Below are 23,684 nucleotides of genomic sequence, written 5' to 3'. Positions count from 1 at the left end.
CCGGGGCCGAGATGGAACCTGGGTCCTCAGTGCCATAGGCAGCAGTGCTAATCACTGTGCCACCCTGTCAAAAATTTTAATAATGTTGTTTTCGATCTTTTGTGTTCAAACATCATTTATTTTCATTACTGATATGATCATTGATGCTGTCTTGATGACATAATGATCCTGAAAGATCATTCAGCCATTTTGAAACCCAATAGTTATGGGTGGGTGTCTCCTTTAAAGGATGAATACCTGGAAAATAAAGTTTTAATATCAGCCAATGTTCCTTCTTTGACTGTTCTAGAAATTAAGAGTGTGGAGAGAACTGTATGGGTCTAGACAATGTGATGCTCTCCACAGGTAAATATTGTACAACACCTAAGGACCAATACTGTGGGCCATGCACACGGGCTATGAAACAGACTCTGTCTCCCTTTGCATCCTGATGAAACTGTGCCAAGTTGGTTGGCGTCAAGGTGGTTGGGGTAGCATGTGAGGAAATGGAACCTTGAAGTTAAACAGCCCAGTTAAAACCCACTTGTTCTTGTAGAAGTTCAGAGATGCCCAGGAATATTATTTTAACGTTATGTACAGTACCAGTGGGCTTTAATGAGTTTTGTGTCTTGGGCATTTTCCTCTTGCACTGCCCTCCCAGAAGGTAAAAACAGTTCGGACATGTGTTCGTATTTCCCCGTTTTACTGGTGTTCCATTTTAAAGTATACAAGACCAGTTCAGACCAGTATTCTTATTTCCCTGTTTTACCCTTCTGGAGTATTCATGGCTTCAGGCACAGAAAAGAAATGAGGGACTCATGGGTTAGATTACTGATCGTTTAAAGTCTATACTCAACCATTCTACCTGGCCAATTTTAACCCGGACCAGAGGTAGAATGAGGCCAGGCAGTTAAAGCTGCCATGTGTGACTCACCTACTGATGTCCCGCACCAATTCTTCAGGTTCTAATTTTAACCTGGTCTTCTGAACATGCGAGGGGGACAACCGTTAGATACCTGCGGGGTTCTCCTTTAAAGGAGATCAGAAGAAAAAATTGGGGCATGGAATGCTATTTTAACCAAATGCTTGTGTGGGAAAGTAATTGTGGTTTTACACCAGGATTGCTAAGTGCGAAGTTGTGTCGTGATCTCCTTAATTTTTTACAATTCCCTTGGGGATCTGTAAAGAGCAGGATTCTTCCCCCAAACCGCATGAACTTAGGCTTCTCCCTATCATGGCAGCCTCCTCCCACTTACCACCCTTCCCCAACTCTCCCAATGGCAAGGCCCTCTTGTATCTTACCTGTGTCCTTTTGTCCCCAGTGATAGCTTCTGTCTCATGACCCCTGACCCCACCCCTCCTCCCAGCCAATTTACAGGGATGGGTGGGGTAGGATAGGATGTGGGGAACACTCACTGAGACTCTGCAGATGAGGCCTGGAAGTTAAAAATTCCTAAACTGCACAATCTCAAGATGTGGAGTTTGGCACCCACCTTTATCCCTATCCACCCGACTCAACTGCCCCAACACTGCCCCCTTCCCCACGCCTCCTGGTCCCCAGTTAACATCATACTGATTTTTCACTTGAAATTTTCAACTGTCCTGGATCAAAGAAACTCCTTTGAGGAAAAGTACTCCGATTTTAGAAGTTATGATAAACACACAACTCTTGCATGGAGAAAGGAATAACATGTTTAAACGTCTAAGTTTCCAGTCCAGCTTCCATGTATTTGTTTAACATTTTGTCACCATTTCTGCCTCTTTCTTCTCTCTTTCTTCACTGATTTCATTTCTTTCCCTTTGCTTGACTCCACTCACTCTGCCTTTTTCTTCCCCTCCCATCTAACAGCCTACCCAGGACGTTCCATGAACTCATTCCAAGGTTGGTAACATTATCTGCCTCTTGCATGCTCAAGCCCAACCTTCTAACTGTTACGAGGCAAAAAGGCAGTAACACAGCTGAGCAAGCATGCAACTTGGTTGGAGAAATGCCATTAAAGTGACCAGAAATTAATCCTCCGGCGGCCAACAGCTTCTGCTTAAATCAGACTCCACCTATCATATTTCCCGGCTATGCAGTGTCTACGTCTGTCAGTTGCACTGACGTTCCGTTCATGTTCAGGGCCGCTACCAATCTGAAAGTACGCAGGGGCTTTGATGTTTTGGCCAACATTTGAATAACATGTACGAATTGGTTTAATATCTCAGAATATTGAGCAAGTCCAGTGAACACACACTGACAGCCATGGGATAAAATTAGTCTATCAATCCAGAGGGACTTGCTTTTATCACGCCTCGACTCGACGTTATGTGTAAAAAAAAGTCATTGTAATGACTCAAGAAACAAGTTTTTGGGGGAATAAATTGACAAGCTCCCTGGTCCCAGTAACAAAACATCAATTATTAGAGCAAAACCCAATCGGCAGCAAATTCGCCACGAGCTTAATGCAAATTGGTGGGACGCGCGGAGGATCGTAGATGTCACTATTGGATTGAATTGGGATTGTAGAATAAGTAACTGGTGTAGACTGAGCTGCCCCCTCTCCCATCACCCAGGTAGGTTGGCAATTCTCAGTAATTGACCTACTGTCTGGTTAGCCCAAGAAGCTCACAGAGGACCCACAGGGGTGGCTATAATGGGAAACGTGATTGCCCCACCAATCCAGCCAGTCTCAGGATCCGGCACATTGGGCGGGATTCTCCACTCCCACACCGAAGTGGCCGCGCCGTCGTGAACGCCGTCGAGGTTCACGAAGGTGCGGAACGTCCCCGGTCCCGACCGATTCAGGCCCTGACAATGGGCCAGTATCGGGGCCGCGTCATCTACATGCGCCAGGCCTTGTCGCCCGCGTAAAAGCGGCGCCGCATAGATGACGCAGCCGGCGCCGCATAACGGACGTCATTCGCGCATGCGCGGGTTGGCCGGCGCCAACCCGCACATGTGTGATTGTCGCCCTGTCTAAATCCGCCCCGCAAGAAGATGGGGGACGGATCTAGCGGGGCCGCGGAAGGAAGGAGGTCCTCCTTCAGCGAGGACGGCCCGACGATCAGTGGGCACCGATCGCGGGCCACCCCACATTCCAAGTGAAGCCCGGTGCAGGATCCCCCCCTCGCCCCCCCCCCCTCCCCAAGCGTTCACGCACCGCCCACGACTGCAGCGACCAGGTGTGGACGGCGCCGGGGGGAACCCGCCGTTTTGGCCTGCTTTACTCGATACCTAACCCCAGCTGTACCTGCCCCGAGGAGATTCGATGCCGACACTAGATTATAAAAAGTGGAACAAACTACATTACTACCGACACAGAAAAAAAAAATTAGACGCTGAATTTCAGCTGAAGCAAAGTATCAAGAACGTTAGGAAGAGGCAGTATTTTCATGAATAAATATTCTGCCCCAGCGCTCCCTGAGTTTAGAAGCATGGGGGTCCAAACACAGTGGAGAAAGCTGTGTTAAATCCATATTCTGAAGATGTGATATGGATTTGATGCAGTGTTTACTAATGCTTACTGATCAGCAGATGGCAGGCTACAGTACAGGACCGTGCATGTTACCTTTGAGTCAACACGTGAAGTTTGTGTGCAAGTGTAAGTCGCTCTAGCTCAGTTCCTCGCCCTGTGGACAGAACAATTTGCACACATCCGACTGTGTGCAGCAGCAAGAAGCTAGTCGACATATTTTGCCGTAGGTGCGGCAATCGACAAGGGTCCTCAGAGAAGGACTACGTACGGTAGTATTTGTATTAAAACATGTTAAGGGAGACTTTCCTAGCTCTGCACCCAAGCATGTTGGATTGCTTGGCCAAAAAGGTGGCTGGGAGTGAACCCGCCCCATATTCCATCTGTTTTACTCAGAGGGTCGTCCCGGTGAAACCGGGCGCAGGCCCAGGAAAATCATCCGTGGGGGATTATTTTAAAAGATATATTGGCGCATTCTGCTCTTTACAAAGAACAAAGAAATGTACACCACAGGAACAGGCCCTTCAGCCCTCCAAGCCCGTGCCGACCATGCTGCCCGACTAAACTACAATCTTCTACACTTCCTGGGTCCGTATCCCTCGATTCCCATCCTATTCATGTATTTGTCAAGATGCCCCTTAAATGTCACTATCGTCCCTGCTTCCACCACCTCCTCCCGTAGCGAGTTCCAGGCACCCACTACCCTCTGTGTAAAAAAACTTGCCTCGTACATCTACTCTAAACCTTGCCCCTCTCACCTTAAACCTATGCCCCCTAGTAATTGACCCCTCTACCCTCTGACTGTCCACTTTGTCTATGCCCCTCATAATTTTGTAGACCTCTATCAGGTCGCCCCTCAACCTCCTTCGTTCCAGTGAGAACAAACCGAGTTTATTCAACCGCTCCTCATAGCTAATGCCCTCCATACCAGGCAACATTCTGGTAAATCTCTTCTGCACCCTCTCTAAAGCCTCCACATCCTTTTGGTAGTGTGGCGACCAGAATTGAACACTATACTCCAAGTGTGGCCTAACTAAGGTTCTACACAGCTGCAATATGACTTGCCAATTCTTATACTCAATGCCCCGGCCAATGAAGGCAAGCATGCCGTATGCCTTCTTGACTACCTTCTCCACCTGTGTTGCCCCTTTCAGTGACCTGTGGACCTGTACTCCTAGATCTCTCTGACTTTCAATACTCTTGAGGGTTCTACCATTCACTGTATATTCCCTACCTGCATTAGACCTTCCAAAATGCATTACCTCACATTTGTCTGGATTAAACTCCATCTGCCATCTCTCCGCCCAAGTCTCCAAACAATCTAAATCCTGCTGTATCCTCTGACAGTCCTCATCGATATCCGCAATGCCACCAATCTTTGTGGCGTCTGCAAACTTACTCATCAGACCAGTTACATTTTCCTCCAAATCATTTATATATACTACAAACAGCAAAGGTCCCAGCACTGATCCCTGTGGAACACCACTGGTCACAGCCCTCCAATTAGAAAAGCATCCTTCCATTGCTACTCTCTGCCTTCTATGACCTAGCCAGTTCTGTATCCACCTTGCCAGCTCACCCCTGATCCCGTGTGACTTCACCTTTTGTACTAGTCTACCATGAGGGACCTTGTCAAAGGCCTTACTGAAGTCCATATAGACAACATCCACTGCCCTACCTGCATCAATCATCTTTGTGACCTCCTCGGAAAACTCTATCAAGTTAGTGAGACACGACCTCCCCTTCACAAAACCATGCTGCCTCTCACTAATACGTCCATTTGCTTCCAAATGGGAATAGATCCTGTCTCGAAGAATTCTCTCCAGTAATTTCCCAACCACTGAAGTAAGGCTCACCGGCCTGTAGTTCCCTGGATTATCCTTGCTACCCTTCTTATACAGAGGAACAACATTGGCTATTCTCCAGTCCTCCGGGACATCACCTGAAGACAGTGAGGATCCAAGGATTTCTGTCAAGGCCTCAGGAATTTCCTCTCCAGCCTCCTTCAGTATTCTGGGGTAGATCCCATCAGGCCCTGGGGACTTATCTACCTTAATATTTTTTAAAGACACCCAACACCTCGTCTTTTTGGATCTCAATGTGACCCAGGCTATCTACACACCCTTCTCCAGACTCAACATCTACAAATTCCTTCTCTTTGGTGAATACTGATGCAAAGTATTCATTTAGTACCTCGCCCATTTCCTCTGGCTCCACACATAGATTCCCTTGCCTATCCTTCAGTGGGCCAACCCTCTCCCTGGCTACCCTCTTGCTTTTTATGTACATGTAAAAAGCCTTGGGATTTTCCTTAACCCTATTTGCCAATGACTTTTCGTGACCCCTTCTGACTCCTTGCTTAAGTTCCTTCCTACTTTCCTTATATTCCACACAGGCTTCGTCTGTTCCTAGCCTTTTAGCCCTGACAAATGCCTCCTTTTTCTTTTTGACGAGGCCTACAATATCTCTCGTTATCCAAGGTTCCCGAAAATTGCCGTATTTATCCTTCTTCCTCACAGGAATATGCCGGTCCTGAATTCCTTTAAACTGACACTTGAAAGCCTCCCACATGTCAGATGTTGATTTGCCCTCAAATATCCGCCCCCAATCTAGGTTCTTCAGTTCCCGCCTAATATTGTTATAATTAGCCTTCCCCCAATTTAGCACATTCATCCTAGGACCACTCTTATCCTTGTCCACCAGCACTTTAAAACTTACTGAATTGTGGTCACTGTTCCCGAAATGCTCCCCTACTGAAACTTCTACCACCTGGCCGGGCTCATTCCCCAATACCAGGTCCAGTACCGCCCCTTCCCTAGTTGGACTGTCTACATATTGTTTTAAGAAGCCCTCCTGGATGCTCCTTACAAACTCTGCCCCGTCTAAGCCCCTGGCACTAAGTGAGTCCCAGTCAATATTGGGGAAGTTGAAGTCTCCCATCACCACAACCCTGTTGTTTTTACTCTTTTCCAAAATCTGTCTACCTATCTGCTCCTCTATCTCCCGCTGGCTGTTGGGAGGCCTGTAGTAAACCCCCAACATTGTGACTGCACCCTTCTTATTCCTGATCTCTACCCATATAGCCTCACTGCCCTCTGAGGTGTCCTCCCGTAGTACAGCTGTGATATTCTCCCTAACCAGTAGCGCAACTCCACCACCCCTTTTACATCCCCCTCTATCCCGCCTGAAACATCTAAATCCTGGAACGTTTAGCTGCCAATCCTGCCCTTCCAAATTCCCAAGATAATGCAGGAAATTTCCCAGATGTCTCGGAATAAACCTTGACAGGTCCTGTTTGAGTTTCCCTGATGGAGGTTTGTGCCCAGTTTCCGTGGCAGCCACAAGGCTTCCTGCCAGAAGCACAACTGGGAAATTTGCCCCTCATCTGAACTGCTCAAAACTCCACACTATTCGCTGGAGCGGTGAGCTAGACCACCGAGATATTCAATTGGCGCTCCAATGTTCAAACAACACGCTCTATCTCTTAGATTCCTTGAAAAGTCTGTTCAGCTTCCCACTTAATTTCTTCCCGTTGTCAGCCTCCACTTTCTACCGCACCCGGCTCACTCTGCAAAGCAGGCGGATCCTCGCTCCTTCAGCAAGTTCACTATGCTGCTCTGTGCTGGGTGCGCCAGCTTAAAAACGTGCTCTCAAATCTCTCAATTCTTGAACCTAGTTAGGTTCCAGTGAGTTTTCCCGATGGAATTTGTCCCAAAATGTCATCACACACGTTCCTGATAATTAAACCCGTCACTGCAATAAAAAAAAAAACTTATCTTTTTACTCAATTCCCTTCAGAAGTCTTGAAAAGCAGTATCACAGTCACAGGTGGCGGTCGTTCATTTCAGCACCGGCCCACCTTCCCTCGCTTCTAAATAAAGGAAGTCCAGCTTCCGAGTCAATTGGACATCCTGAGGGCACATTTGACAACCGCATCCCTGTGCCGGGGAGTTCAATGGGCGAGGCTGCCTCGAATCTTCTATTGCACTACAGCAGAATGAGCAATTCACCCTGGGAGAGGAACTGGGAAGTCTATCTTCTGGAATTCTCTCAATGACGCCCCCCCCCACTTTCTATTTTCTTCAAATTGAAATATTCTCCCACCGTGGTTCAGATGAGAGGGGTTATTAATGGCCAGGACTTCGCTGCCACACTTCCAAATAACTTCATTGCGAAGGACTTTGTGAGGACCTATGGTCACGAAAGGCCTGATATTAATGCAAATTTCTCCTTCTCTCTAATGAGGTTTCGTAAACGAACTAAACATTGGCGTCAATAACTTCACAGATGGTAACAGTTACTTAGATCCCTGGCCTCCCTCACACTTCATCCATCAGCACTGGTTCTGATTCAGACTCAATTGTCTCACTGTTTCTGTTTCAACCTCTCCTTCCCCTCGTTCAACCTTTCTTGCTTTTTCAATCTGTTTATTTTATTCTTTGCCTTAGACTTACTCTTGCAATGTATGTTTCGTCTCAATCTGTTTCACTATCTCCTTCGCTCCGTTTCAGTCTCTGCTTATCTTGCTCCCCTAGTTTCACGATGTTTTGGTTTGCTTTCTCTCTGTACTGTTTCTTTAAGCTTCCCTGCATACCTCTCTGGACATTTCCTGAGATCCCTCATCATTTCCTTGGGATGTTTCGATGAACAAAATGACTCAAAAGAAAATACGAATCTGTGTTCACATACAGTACAATAATCGGCAACGTGACCCTCCGTACCAGCCCTCACTTCCCTAATACCTCAAACACCATCCTTGTTCAGTAGCCACCAGTTGGAATGAACAGAACCTAGTTAACCTAAGCAAGTAAAGCAGTCTTATCTGTCGCAGTTAAAAGCCAAACGGGCAATTCCCAATAACACAGGCTGTGTGCTGGCTCGTGGCATTGTTGCTTGTTTATTCATTGTTTTCTGTTATTGTATTGTTGTCTGGTTGGTCTCCTTTGTAATGGTTCAATGTTAGTAACTTCATTGTGTTGTTGCCTCTTTCCTCTCATTGTTTGTATTTTGCTTTGTTGTTGTATGAAGGAACTGTTATTAAACTAAAATATATCCCAATAACACGAATGAGGTTTCCGAAAAAAGATTATCCAGCTTAATCTCTTAAATTAATGGGTCACATTGAAATTTGGTCTCAAACTTGATTAATTTCACATCTCTTTTTTTAAATATAAATTTAGAGTACCCAATTTTTTTTCTCCAAATAAGGGGCAATTTAGCGTGGCCAATTCACCTACCCTGCACATCTTTGGGTTGTGGGGGTGAAACCCACGCAGACACGGGGAGAATGTGCAAACTCCACACGGACAGTGACCCAGGGCCGGGATTCAAACCGGGTCCTCAGCGCCGCAGTCCCAGTGCTAACCACTGCGCCACGTGCCGCCCTCATTTCACATCTCTTTAATGGCGATAGTCAATAATGCAAAAGGAACATTTGTCTTTCACAAATGGGAGATTCAAACCAGTTTCAGCCTTCCGTGCCTGGTGAGCACCATGGGTTGGAGTGCTTTATCGACCCTCTTAACTGCACTTTGATATAATATAATCTTTATTGTCAAGTAGGCTTACATTAACACTGCAATGAAGTTACTGTGAAAAGCCCCTAGTCGCCACATTCTGGCGCCAGTTCGGGTACACAGAGGGAGAATTCAGAATGTCCAAATCACCTAACAGCATGCCTTTCGGGACTTGTGGGAGGAAACTGGAGCACCCGGAGGAAACCCACGCAGACACAGGAAGAATATGCAGACTCCGCACAGACAGTGACTCAAGTCGGGAATCAAACCTGGGACCTTGGTGGTGTGAAGCAACAATGCTAACCACTAGCACTAGCATTTGCTACCGTACCGCCCATTTGATGTTTGTCAAGTTTCCATTGATCTTTGTTTTGTTTGGGTAGTTCCTGAGTTTGTTTCTTTTAGTATAATAAGTCGATTAACCTCAAAAGAGTTCAAAGTAGTTTCACAGCTAATTGTTTTTTGTAACCCATCACGTTTCTTGCAATATAGGGAAATACGGCAGCCAGTACGCTCAGCAAGGTTCCATAAATAGCTAATGATGATGTTGGTTGAGGGATAAGTATTGGCTACACTGGAGAGAACTCCCTCGCTCCTCATCAAGAGTGACATAGCATCTTTTAAATTTTCACCTCAAAGGACAAATTGATACTTGTTTTAAAGGCTAATCTGAAAGACAGCACTTCTGCATCTGAGTATCAGTACCATTTTGTGCTCTGGAATGGGACTTGAACAAACAGCCTTCTGATTCAGGAACTAGATGCTACCACAGCGCCAAAGCTGGCACCTATCAGTCTCTAGTGTGTGTATGTAGGAAGGAGCAGTGTGTTTGTACCTACTTGTAGAACCCCTCTACATTATTATCTGCTTTGGAGGGATTTTATTTAGCTTAACAGGGACTGACAAGTAACCCATTATGATTTTGTTGTGTTACAATTAATTGTTTTTCTGTAATTGTATATGGAAACTGCTCTGCTTCCAGATGGAGAAATCATATCAAAACCAATGGTGCTGTTCTTGGGACCATGGAGTGTTGGAAAGTCCACCATGGTCAACTACCTCCTGGGATTGGATGAGACTATCCACCAGCTTTATACAGGTACTGAGACAGGCAATGTGAAAGAGAGATTGAGTAGTTTAGGCCGATAATTAAACTGGATGATCAGAGACTTAATGAAATCTATAACATTATTTGGGGGTTTGATGGGCTAGGGATTCTACAGCTAAGGATCACAGTCTCAGAATAAGGGGCAGGTTATTTAGGACTGTAATGAGAGGAATGACTTTAACCAGAGAGTTGCGAGTCTTTGGATTTGATTGGATTGGATTGGTTATTGTCATGCGTACTGAGATACAGTGAAAAGTATTGTTCTGCGTGCAGCTCAAATAGATCATTCTATACATGAAAAGAAAATACATAATAGGGCAAACATAAAATACACAATGTAAATACATAGACACAGGCATTGGGTGAAGATGTGCGAAGAGATCAGATCAGTCCATAAGAGGGTCCTTTAGGAGTCTGGTAACAGTGGGGAAGAAGCTGTTTTTTAATGTTAGTGCATGTTCTCAGACTTTTGTATTTCCTGCCCGATGGAAGAAGTTGGAAGAGTGAGTAAGTCGGGCAGGAGGGGTCTTTGATTATGCTGCCTTCTTTCCCAAGGCAGCGGGAGGTGCAGACAGAGTCAATGGATGGGAGGAGGGTTCATGTGATGGACTGGGTGGTGTTCACAACTCTCTTGTGAATTCTCGATCTCAAATGCTCAGAAAGGTTGATAGATTTTTGGGTACTAAGAGTCAAGGGTTATGGGGATGGTGTGGGAATGTGAAGTTGAGGTGGAAAAATCAGTTAAGATCTTATTGACTTGTGGAACAGGCTCGAAGTGCCAAATGATTTACCCCATCTATTCCACGAGTACTTTTATAAATTAAACATTTTTTTTTTTTTTTTTTAAATTAAGAGTACCCAATAATTCTTTCCAATTAAAGGGCAATTCAGCACGGCCACCCCACCAACCTCCACATCTTTTTGGGTTGGGGGTGAGATCCACGCAGACACGGGGAGAACATAAAAACTCCACATGGACAGGGGGCCAGGATCAAACCCGGGTCCTCGGCGCAGTCAGGCAGCAGGTCTAACTACTGTGCCACCGTGCTGCCCTATTCCACATGGGTTTTAATTCACTGCATGACATTGGGACTCAGCTCCAAAAGTAGTTACTTTAACTTGAGTTCATGGTCTGACCAGAAAGGACAGAACAATTCACTCAAAGACTCCCTATGGCATGAACCCAATATCATTCATATTCATTTTAAATCATTGGTAAATCAATCATCCTGATCAGCGAGACAGCATGCATACTTAAATTTGCCATAGAACTGATCAATTGTGCAGTAACCTCCAAAGTGCACACTCCAGAGTGCACACTAGAATTCTTGTTCAATTAGATCTCAAAGCTTCGTATCAGTTAAGTCATTTGCTGTGATATCAGATTCTGCACAACCAGAGCGGTGAGAGAATTTCTAAAATCAATGGATGTTTACAGTATTGCCTTCTGCAGTTATATTTAATTAACTTTGAGGTTTATTTCATAAACACTCATCATAGAATCATACAACACAGTAAGGGCCATTTAGCCCATACATTTAGTTCCACTTCCATGCTCTATCAAAGCACTGCAAATCTTTGATTTTCAAGTAAGTATTTACTCCATTTCCTAAGAAAGTTAACATTGAATCTATTTCCACTATTGTTCAGAGAGTGCATTCCAGATTATAAGAACTTAGTTGTATAAAAATGGCACGTAAGAACATATTTTATGCATCTTTAAATATGCATCTTTAAATATATTTAGTTCAACCAATCGTTTTTAGTGTGCCCTCTCTATTAAGATGCTAGTTAATTAGCATTTATCACAAATCTAGAACTTCGGTATTAAAAATGTCACTTATTGGTTCAAATAAAATAAAATTGGCACTGTTCAAATATCTATCTTTTTGAATGCACTCGGACTGGGGGAAATGTCCATATAGAAATAATTGGGCCCAAGTCATGAGCAACAAGCAAATGTTTCCTGCTGGTGTAGTCTAAGCTGAACACTGGGGTGTAAGTTCAGGCGGTATTTCTTGCAGCACAGCCTTTCTTGCGTGGTAAAAATCTGGAACCCCCCCCCCCCCCCCCCCACAGGGAAATGTGCATTTTCAAGGTCAAAATTATCTGATGGAAGGTCATCGACCTGAAAATTCGGTTTCTCTCCACAGATGCTGTCTGATCTCCTCATGGGTTTTCGATCTTTGCCGTTTTTACTTCAGGTTTCCAGTGTTCACAGTATTTTGCTTTAGCAGATAGATTTTTATGGAAGAGGGCAAACGCAATTAATGGAGTTCAAATGCAGATCAGCCAGGATTGAATTGAACGGCACAGCAGGCTTAAAGGGCCGAATAGACCACTAGTTCCTAATTTTCTTACGTTCTCTGTTTCGCCCATAAGGTGCAGAGCCCACTACATCGGAATTTACCGTGTTGATGCATGGGTCTAAGGTACGGACAGTGGAAGGAATTGTCATGGCTGCTGACAGTGCTCGGTCATTCTCTCCTCTGGAAAAGTTCGGACAGAACTTTCTGGAGAAACTTGTTGGCATTGAATTCCCACACAAGTTACTGGAACGAGTAACTATTGTGGACACGCCTGGAATAATTGAAAACCGTAAACAGCAAGAAAGAGGTAAATAAGGAATTTTGCTAATATACGCTCCGATGGCTCATTTGGGTGAGGTGCGATATAATTGAGGAACTATAACCACCATCTCTATCCTGTGACAGCATGGGAGTGGGGTGGGGGAAGAGTATCTTGAAGAGTAACATATTACTGAATGGACAGTCATGAATTGGCTATGATCTGCGATAGTACCGGCTAAGATGGAGAAATGGCAGCAAGAAATCTTTTAGGTTCTCATGCCCATGGTTATGAAGCAATACAACAATCAGAGAATCCATTCCCACACTTGGATATCCTGTTATTTTGATACAGCGAGGCTGATTCCACAATCGGTGACTTTGTGAGCACTGGCACTCAAGATGAAGTGCACGTTAGGAATAGTGGAGCGTGGACTTCTATCCATGCAAAACTGGTGCCGAACCTGGACTGATTCAGCGACTGTAGAGGGTCTAGCACCAACACCACGTGGAACACAATCGATTCCAATGACAAACGGTGTGGGATTTGCCAGGTCCGTGATTGACGGTGGGGGGCTGATAAGCTGCAGCTGCATATACACATTACAATCCCTACACATCCCAGCCAACAGGACGTCACTGGCTGCGCTGGAGCTTGCCCATCTCACTGCTGGGTCGGCTGGGACCAGAGGGCACCAAGGGGGATGCCCTGGGGGTGACACCCATACAACCAGTGGTCCTAAGTTCACAGTGGGCAGTTAATGGCGTGCGCAGCTACGTGGCTGCCTTGCAGGCCACGGCAAAGCTGCTCCGTGCTCATCCACCGCGACTCCACAGCCTACCTCCTGCCCACCCCCGCTACTCTCCCCGGCCCTGGCAGACCCCTGCCAGCGGGACAACTGTCAGCAAACTATGGTGATGTTGGACACCTTCCATACCCCCTCTCTCTCCCTCATCAGCCACGATGCCGGTTTCATGATTTTGAAAAGCACAAGTGAACCTTGCTGTCGGGAATTCTGCCAGAAATGATCATAGTATGTGAGACAAAAACACAAGGAGGAATTGAAATGTAAAACTGTAAGACTATCATTCAGATATTTTATCATCTTGGTTAAAAGGTATATTTCATAGAATTTACAGTGCAGAAGGAGGTCATTCGGCCCATCGAGTCTGCACCGGCTCTTGGAAAGAGCACCCTACCCAAGGTCCACATCGCCACCCTATCTCCATAACCCAGTAACCCCACCCAACACCAAGGGCAATTTTGGACACTAAGGGCAATTTATCATGGCCAATCCACCTAACCTGCACATCTTTGGACTGTGGGAGGAAACCGGAGCACCCGGAGGAAACCCACGCACACACGGGGAGGATGTGCAGACTCCGCACAGACAGTGACCCAAGCCGGAATCGAACCTGGGACCCTGGAGCTGTGAAGCAATTGTGCTATCCACAATGCTATCGTGCTGCCCAAACTTTGGGTATACTTTGGGTATTTACCAAAGTTTTTCTTTATTTTTAAATAGCCGAGATGAAAAATAACAGCAATTATGTGGTGGAGTTCAGGGGCTCGGGCCCAACGTGTTTTTTGAGAAGGCATTTGAAGGGAGACAGGAAGTAGGGCAGAGGTGTGAAATTGGGAGTGCAGAAAGCACAGTAGTTCCCATTTGAAGAATAATAGTTTGATATGGAACCTAAAGTTGGACATGATCAGAAGTCAAATAGTATGGAGAGATTTTGAAAATGTGAAAAGTGAGAGGAGATTTTCATTCAATTCCTTAAAAATAGTTCAGAGGGATTTGCATTCAGTGGCCCTCTTCATTCGATTCTAGAACCCCAGTAATCTGATCATTTCTCTATGGAATAAAATTGCAAATTTCTACTTTTCTATCTTTTCATAGGTTATCCTTTCAACGATGTTTGCCAGTGGTTTATTGACCGAGCTGATCTCATATTTGTTGTGTTTGATCCCACCAAATTGGATGTCGGATTGGAATTAGAGATGCTCTTCCGTCAGCTGAAGGGTCGTGAGTCTCAAATCCGAATAATTCTGAACAAAGCTGACAATGTGGCCACCCAGGAACTGATGCGAGTCTATGGAGCTCTCTTTTGGAGCCTGGCACCATTAATCAATGTCACAGAACCACCAAGAGTCTATGTTAGTTCCTTTTGGCCATATGAGTACCAACCTGATACAAACCAAAACCTATTCCTGAAAGAGGAAGTCTCCCTACTGGAGGATCTCAACCAAGTCATTGAGAATAGGCTGGAGAACAAAATTGCCTTCATCCGCCAGCATGCCATACGTGTGCGCATTCACGCTCTCCTTGTGGACCGATACTTGCAGACCTTTAAAGAAAAAATGACCTTCTTCGGTGATCCTGAGCTAGTCTTCAATGAAATATTGGACGAACCAGACAAATTCTATATTTTTAAATCCATCCTGGCTAAAACCAACGTCAGCAAGTTTGACCTGCCCAATCCTAGTGTCTATAAAGATTTCTTTGGCATTAATTCAATTAACACTTTCAAATTGCTGTCAGCACAGTGCTCTTACATGGGAGGATGTCTGCTGGAGAAAATCGAGCGCATCATCACCAATGAGCTCCCTGCCTTGCTGGGAGCCATCTCTGCTGGGAAAAACCCCTCTCTGTCATCCTGTGACATCACCGGATGTGGAGAAACGCCAAAGAACCGATACAGAAAGCCCTGAACAAGGAGCTTATTCATTATTTATGGGTGAAATAGCTTATGTCTTATCTGTCCAAGAAGCCATGGTTCATTAACCCTTTGAGAACTGAGCTTTCAGCATGGAGGCACCTGTTGTATAACAAAGGACATTAAAAAAAACTTTTATCAAATCTGTACAATGAATATGTAAAAGGTGAAGCACAAGACAGTTTTAGCATTCTATGAACAAAGTTGTACCAACCTGGTCATTTTTGACACAGTTTAGAAAGATTTATAAAGGGCTCAGAGGGTTAATTTATTTGCAATATAGTGTCCCAGTGCATGTTTAGAATAGTGCTTTGGTATCATAGCTGCTGCGTTTGGAGCATCGTGACTCAACTCTTGCTGCTGCTAACATTTTGTTCTTGTACCCTTTTAATCTAATTTTGCTCCTCCTTGTCAGTGATCTGCTTGCTGTGTCTATCCACCATCACACAACCCATTCTTTAGCTAAATAACCTAGTTTTGCTAGCCCCCCCCCCCCCCCAAAAAATCTTTGGAACATTAATCTGGATGGAAAACTATATACACAGACTGTGTAAGAGGCATGCCTGTTTTAAGACTTTGAGGCTTTATGGAAACTTACTGACCAATATAGTTGGTTCCCTGCTGAACCATACAAATTTTCTCCACTGTTTGTGCTATGAAATAACAAGTGCAGAGTACAGCAAAGATATAGATGCAAGGCAGTGGTGGTGGGTGGTTTAAATTACAGGTTAGGAAAGAACTACATATTTAAAATGCACCTTCACAATCTGTAAACTTTAAATTGCTTCATGTATGTCCCAGTTTTGGTTTAGGAATACAGGTTATGGCAAACTTTAGGCCACTTAATATATACCTGTTCTCCATTTTCCTTCCACTCATTTCTTTTTACTTTCAATTATCTTTTATTTGATCTGCCCAACATAACCAGCTGGTCAGTGAATACAGGAGTGTCTGAGACCTGTGATAGCAACATATGCATTGCATTGAGTTTTTCCAGCCAGAAACACACTATATTGGCATGATACAAGCACTCTACAACATATCTCTACAACACATTTTCACACTGTGGCTTTGAGACGTAATCTTATGGCTATTCAAGTTAAAGAATGGCCGTCTAAAGTTGTTGACTGTACACAAGTCAATTTAAAAATGAAATACATTAATATTGTAGACTTCCCAGCATAGTTAAGATGTAGTTTGCTTTGATTTTATTTAATTTAATGGTTTGTTGTTTCAGCTTGTTCCTCATTCCCTTTCTTTTAAATGCATCTGTTTATATTTTGCCCCTCCGGGAACTGATAGCTAACTAATCCTCATTATGCTTCCCTCTGTGTCCGACTGTGTGACATTTGAGAAGGTGTTTCAAGTTGGAAATCTCACCACCTCACAAAATAAACCACTAACAGGATACTGAAAACAATTAGTGCCTTGATTCAGTTCGGGGAAATTAAAGAAGCTTCCCTTCATGGACAAAGAAATCCACTGAGGTGATTGGGGAGAAGTGTTGAGTGTAAGAGAAAGAGTTAGTGAGGCAATTTGTGCAAGAGTGAATCAACATGGGCCGCAGTGATTTGTAAGGAATATTGTGGTAAAATGGAATTAAACTGTTAAATATTTGTCTAAAGGCTACAAAGCATAGGTTAGTAGCTGACCACATAAATTTAAGTGGTTCACTTATCAAGAACTGCACAGCATGAGTGACTTAATTGAGAGGAGTGACAGTACACTATTATTGCTGATCAGATTGAATGGATGCCAAACCAATTTTTGTGCAAGGTTAGTATTGCAGTTTACCCAACATGACAATTGGGTATCCAGGACTGGGAATAGGAGGGGAGAGTATAGTAATACTGGTTTGCTGGAAAATGAGGATCAGAAAGGATCTAGGTGATATTCAACAGGAAAAGTGGAGCTGTTAATATGAAGGTGGTGCAGTGCATCAGACTTTGTTCATACATGCCTTGAAATATAATCATTGTTCATTAATTGTCCATATTAACTACCAGTTCAAATGCTAAGGAGTGTAAAACAAAATTACTGAAGATGATTATTTTGAGAGGTCCTGAGGTGTATTCTACTTTGGGCAGTCCTAATAATGTATTCTCTCATAGAATGATCTATTCTTGAATTTACATGGTGGTGAAGGGTAGACATGGTCTTTTAGTTGTGGACAGTAGCTAGCTATGTCTTATCTTACAGACTCCACAACATCTTCTATGGGTGGAGAGCGAGGACCTTTGAACATCTGATAATGGAGTCCATGACCTATGAGTTCTGGATGTTGGTGGGAGGACAACATGTTGGCCACATGGGGTTAGATGTGTGATTTGTAGGTGTTAGGATCATTTGGTTATATCAGAATTAAAGTTGTCTGTCTTCAACCTGTGGAAAGTCTGTTGTTTTGTGACTGTATTTTGCCAGGAGACCTTGCATTTCCAGTATGTTGTTGGTTCCTTAATGTTCAGAGGAAACCCAACACCATAAAAAACAGGAAATCAATATTCTACAGGGTCAAATGTACGAATAGTGCTTGATGAGGAACCTTGTCCACTGGAAACATATTGGGGCATTGTGGCCAGAAATTGGCATAAATTTAATGCATGCAAAATTGTTGGGAGCAAACATTTCTAAAACCAGCCCTCACATCGAAGCCTTCTAATTCCCAGTCACTCCCCCGCCAAATTCATGTTAAATTTGAATTAAATTGACGGTGAGAAAATCTGTGCTTTTTTTTGACTCAAAAATGAAAAATTATGTTTGGAATCAGTAAACACCAAGCTTAACAAGGCAGGAGACAGACAAGATGAATCAATAAGGGGAGTCCACTGATAGCAATGGGGTAGGTCGCATGCCAATGTAAACATTTATTCAATTGGTGGTGCCTTCTTACTTAAAGATTTAAGTTGGCTTGAATGGGTTGAACTTGAGTTTTGGAATTCATCTTTCATGGTTGTTTGGCTGCAGCAGGTTGAAACCTGAAATCAGAAGACTTGGAAATCTCCTAAAATTAGGCTTACTGTTAATTTTTGGGTTTAGCTACAGAATAACTCAAAGACAAGTTTACAGTATTTCAGTTGTAGACAACGCAGACCCTTCCAATAAAGCTCATTTTCAAACACCTCACTTTGTCCTTAGAAGTTTTTAGTTGTCCTGAGTTGTGCTCTCTCTCTTTAATTTGCACAAGTAACATTTATCTAATTGCACCAATTAGTTTCCTTTAAGTCTTAAAGGTACCAGGCTTATTGGGGCAGCACGGTGGCGCAGTGGCTAGCACTGCTACCTCACGGCGCCGAGGTCCCAGGTTCAATCCTGGCTCTGGGTCACTGTCCGTCCGTGTGGAGTTTGCACATTCTCCCCGTGTTTGCGTGGGTTTCGCCCCACAACCCAAAGATGTGCAGGTTAGGTGGATTGGCCACGCTAAAATTGCCCCTTAATTGGAAAAAATGAATTGGGCACTCTAAATTAAAAAAAAAAGGTACCAGGCTTACTAACAAATCTTTTGAATAAAATGTATCTTTGTGTACACTTAACGTGTTGATCTCCCATGTCATCTCCTCTGATTCTTCCGGAAATTCTACTCGTCATTGTCAAGTGTCTGAGGAATGTTTTTCTATTCAATTCTTATGAAAAGTGCAATCATTATGAATGAATGCAAAACCCTGAGAAGATCAACTAACCTTTAAGAATTAAATCTAAAATTCTTGAACTGATATCTGTTAGTAAATGCACCATGAATGTCTTAAATTCATTAAGGGAATAGGAGCATCACTAGCCAAGCCAGCATTTATTACACATTCCTAATTGCCTTTGAAATGGTGGTGGTGAGCTGCCGCCTTAAACTGCTGCAGTCCATGTCAATGGTGACCTATAGGTTATTGAGGGTGGGGTATTCAGTGATGGTAATGCCATTGACTATCAAGAAAAGATGGCTGGATTGCTTGTTGAATATGGTCATTGCTTGGCCCTTGAAGGATGTGAATGTTATTTGGCACTTATCAGCCTAAGCTTGAATGTTGTGTGGATCTTCCTACATGTGGGCAAAGATTATTTCAGTACCTAAGGAGTTGCGAATGGTACTGAACACTGCAATCATCAGCAAACATCCCCATTTTTTCACCTTATGATGGAGGGAAGGTAATTGTGAAGCAGCTGGAATAGTTGGGCCTGGGACATTATCCTGACAATCTCCTGCAACAAGGTCCTGAGGCTAGATGATTTGCCTCCAATAACCGCAACCATCTTCCTCGGTGTTAGGTGCGACGCCAAACAATGGAAAGTTTATCCCACCTGTCGATCCCCAATGATTTCAATTTTGTTAGGGCTCCTTGATGCCAGACTTGGTAAAATGCTGCTTTGATGGCAGGAGCAGATACTCTCACCTCATATCTATAATTCAGCTTTCATCCATGTTTGGACCCTGGTTATAACGAGGTCTTGGAGCAATGCGGCCTTGGCAGAACTCCGTGTTGAAAAAGGTTCAATTCATAATTGAGCATGACTGATCTCAACTGGGTTGATAGTTACAATTTCTTTGAGCTGATGAGGTAAATTAGGGCAGGATTCATTTTCTTGATTATTATTGAATAATCCAGTTCAACAAAGTTCACACAAGAATTACTATTTTAGAAGAGGTGCTCCAGGGAGCCTGGTTCATGCAAACCCATTCTTCAGCTATAATCAACATCTCCCTGAAAGAAAGGAATATAGAAGAAACAATCTTTCAAACAGGAGTGCCTGGGATTTTCAGAGTTTTCTCAACGTAACTTTGGCAAGAGATTAACATAAACCCTAGAGAAACAGATTTCCATCCATCTTCTGCTCAAGTTACACCAGCAGTGTGGAAGATCACCACAGAAATTGTACTCGAGAACAAGAAAATCCCAGACTGAGAAAAGACCAAATTTGAAATATTTTTTGAACAACTTTAGGTAGCAGAGCTAAACTAACAAGAAAGATGCTTTGACAAAGAGTCATCCAGACTCAAAACATTAGCTCAGTTCTCTCTCCAGATGCTGTCAAACCTGTTGAGATTGTCCAGCAATGTTTGTTTCAGATTCCAGCATTCACTTTTATTTAAGCAATGATGTCCCTCCTCTTGCCAAGGTGAAAACCCTAGTGATGCTGGAAATAGTGCAGGTGTGTTTCCCCTTACCCTGGGATAGGGAATGGAAATGTTAATGTGTTAAGTAGACTTCTGCAATTGTAATTGAAAAGGATATTTCAATGTGTTATGATCCCCATAGAGACTGATCATTTTAAAAAGATTAATTGTCCCCCCCAGCGACTGACAGAACCAAAGGGCATGATTTCATATTTTAAGACTTTATCTGGAACAAACCAAAATCAACATAGATCAAACATTATTTAACAGGCCACACATACATCAAATTAGAGAAAAGGTACTTTAGCTAACCAACGCAACTGAAAAACCCCTTATGAAACCCTTTCACTGTGCTCCCCACTTCTGGTAGATATGTAGTATTGCAGGAACCATACCACGGTCACTCCCAGCTCTCCAGCAGGTTCACTTTTCTCTCCCATGCCAGGTTGAAACTTCCAGTGTCCTTCGACAATTGTTCCACTCCCATGTTCGAGCTTTCCGGATCCAATTATCACCAGCAAGCACACCTCGGTGTCTCCCCGTTTCTCTGCCCATGGCAACCGGATCACATGGACATGTCCAACATGCCATACACAATTCTTACCATATGTTTATATTTAAAGCGTCCCAAAATCGCTATTATTTAAAATATACATATATTGATGCCACATTTCCAACGTGTCATCACTTGGAAATGCCAAGGGACTTTCACATAGGAAGGGGAAAAGGCTGGGCATACCCAGGCTGTTCTAATGCACCTGGGTAGTAGCCACTGACAGAGGTTAATGCAAGTGTGTGGAGACTGCTGCCGAAACCCTCTTCCATATTGTTGTTACCTCTAGACCTGACAGTTCTAATGCACTCCTCGTCGGCTTCTCATTTTGCATTCCCTGTAAACTTCAGGCCATCTAAAACTCTGCCGCATCTGTTATAACTCACACCTACGTTTGGTTATTTGTGCCCCTTGGATCCTTCCTCTCCATCTCTTTGACTCCATCACTTTTCTAATTCAACCTCTTGCTGTGTATTAAATATTCACCGACCTTCGTTCTAGACACTGAACAATCTGTGTTCAGCAAAGGACTCGGTTATATCTCCTCATGCCCTCACCTTAATTCATTTTGGGCTTGCACGACAATGAATTCTTCTGCTATTGCCTCCACCTGCGTGATCAGTTCTTTGGCAGGAGTCCTCCTCCCGTTCAATGGATGGTTTTGCCCAACAAGTTCCCTCTCCCTGGACTCCTCCCTCTTACTTGCTCTTGATCTTTTCATTGAGACAACGGCCTCAATTTCGCTGCTCCCCTCACACAGTCTAACCTCTCTCCTTCTGAACTTGCTGCACTGGTCTCTCAGGTCTAATCCTGACTTTGTTATCAAACCTGCTGTTGTTGTCAGACGTAGAATCATAGGATTTACAGTGCAGGAGGCCATTCAGCCCATCGAGTCTGCACCAGCCCTTGGAAAGAGCATCCTTAAAGCCATGCCTCCACCCTATCCCAGTAACCCCACCTAACCTTTATTTTGACACTAAGGGCAATTTAGCGTGGCCAATCCACCTAACCTGCATATCTTTGGACTGTGGGAGGAAACCGGAGCACACGGAGGAAACCCACGCAGACACGGGGAGAACATGCAGACTCCGCACAGACAGTGACCCAAGCCGTGAATCGAACCTAGAACCTTGGAGCTGTGAAGCAACTGTGCTAACCATTGTGCTACCCTCTACCTTGTAGAGGCTGAGTGCCAACTCTCATACACTTCTTCCAACCTTCCCCTGGACCATGACCCCACCACCGATCATCAAGCCTGTGTTTCCAGGACTTTCACTACCTGCATCTCCTCTGGAGATCTTCCTCCACAGCTTCCCATCTTATATTCCCCTAACAGCTTGTCTCTACTTCCTTGCCAAAATCCACAAACAGAACTATCCTGGTGGACCCATCATTTCAGCCTGTTCCTGTCCTACTCAAATTATTTCTTCCTATCTGGACTCTACTTTTTCTCCCCTTGTCCAGTTTCTTCCCACCTACCTTTGTGATTCTTCTGGCATCCTACTTTATTTAAAAAATGTCCAGTTTTGTGGCATTAACTTCCTCCTCTTCACTATGGACTGTACAATCCCTCCACACCTCTATCCCCCACCAGGACAGTCTGAGGGTTCTCTGCTTCTTGAATGGAGCCCCAAATAGTCCCCATCCACCACTACCCTCGTCCGCAGATTGAACCTGTTCTCTCATTAAATAATTTCTCCTTCCTCCAAGTAAAAGGTGTGGCTATGGATAACTGTGTGGGTTCTAGTTATGCCAATAATTTTGTAGACTATGTGGAACGTTTCTTGCCCCAGTCCTACTCGGGTTCCCTTCCGCCACTCCTGTGACATGTCCCTTCTCCAGGACATCAATAACTGCTTTGGGTGCTGCTTTCTGCACTTGTTGGAAGCGGAAATATTGACCAATTTTGCTTCCAATTTCCATGCTTCTCTCACCTTCACATAGTCCATCGCCAACATTTCCCTTCCCTTCCTTTCCTTGACTTCTCTGTTTCCATTTCGGAAGTAAACGGTCTACTGGTATTCATTATAAGCCCACTGACTCCCAGAGTTACCTCGACTACACTTCCTCACACCCTGCTTCCTGTAATACTCTATTCCATTCTTCCAATTTCTCCATTTCCGTTGTATCTGTTCTGACAAAGTTTCACAAAGGCTTTTCCAACATGCCTTTCTTTTTCCTGAAATGAGAATTCCGCACCCTTCCCTCCGCCCACTTTGGTTTTAAGGGCCCTCACACACATCTGACCCATTTCTTGTACTTGTTTAAAAAATCTTTTTTAGAGTACCAAATTCTTTTTTCCAAATAAGGGGTAATTTAGCGTGGCCAATCCACCTATCCTCCACATATTTTTGGGTTGTGGGGGTGAGACCCACACAGACACGGGGAGAATGTGCAAACTCCACCTGGACAGTGACCCGGGGCTGGAATTGAAGCCGTGAATTTCTTGTACTTCTGTCATCACTCCGTCCATATCCTTCCTCTAAGAAGCGCAATAGGATCCCCCTTATTCTCACTGTCCACCCCACCAGCCTCCATAGTCAAAGGGTCATCTAGCATGATGCCACCAACAAACACATCTTCCCCTGTCAGCATTCTGAAGAGGCTGCACCATTCAGAACACCCTGGTCCACTTCTCTTTCACCCCCAACACCTCACCCCTTCCCATGCAAACACAGGAGATGTAA

General features: G+C 44.1%; 1 protein-coding gene across 9 annotated transcripts in view; it reads left to right on the top strand.

Moving 5' to 3' along the window:
- Positions 1-18,463, top strand: part of srl (sarcalumenin) — a 158,507-nt gene extending 140,044 nt beyond the window's left edge. For 8 of the 9 annotated variants that reach the window (XM_072481424.1, XM_072481422.1, XM_072481421.1 and 5 more), the window contains 4 exons: positions 1,829-1,861; positions 9,933-10,049; positions 12,441-12,674; positions 14,527-18,463. In XM_072481424.1, coding sequence (XP_072337525.1) covers positions 1,829-1,861; positions 9,933-10,049; positions 12,441-12,674; positions 14,527-15,338 — 1,196 coding nt within the window. In that variant the 3' untranslated portion in view covers positions 15,339-18,463. The remainder of the gene's footprint in view (positions 1-1,828; positions 1,862-9,932; positions 10,050-12,440; positions 12,675-14,526) is intronic. The other variant, XM_072481417.1, reaches the window with a different exon arrangement.
- Positions 18,464-23,684: the final 5,221 nt, after the last annotated feature.

The sequence above is a fragment of the Scyliorhinus torazame genome, chromosome 17 (assembly GCF_047496885.1).
Source record: "Scyliorhinus torazame isolate Kashiwa2021f chromosome 17, sScyTor2.1, whole genome shotgun sequence".
Taxonomy (NCBI): domain Eukaryota; kingdom Metazoa; phylum Chordata; class Chondrichthyes; order Carcharhiniformes; family Scyliorhinidae; genus Scyliorhinus; species Scyliorhinus torazame.
The sequence above is the reverse complement of the archived record's forward strand: the minus strand, read 5'-3'. Positions and strand labels throughout refer to the sequence as shown.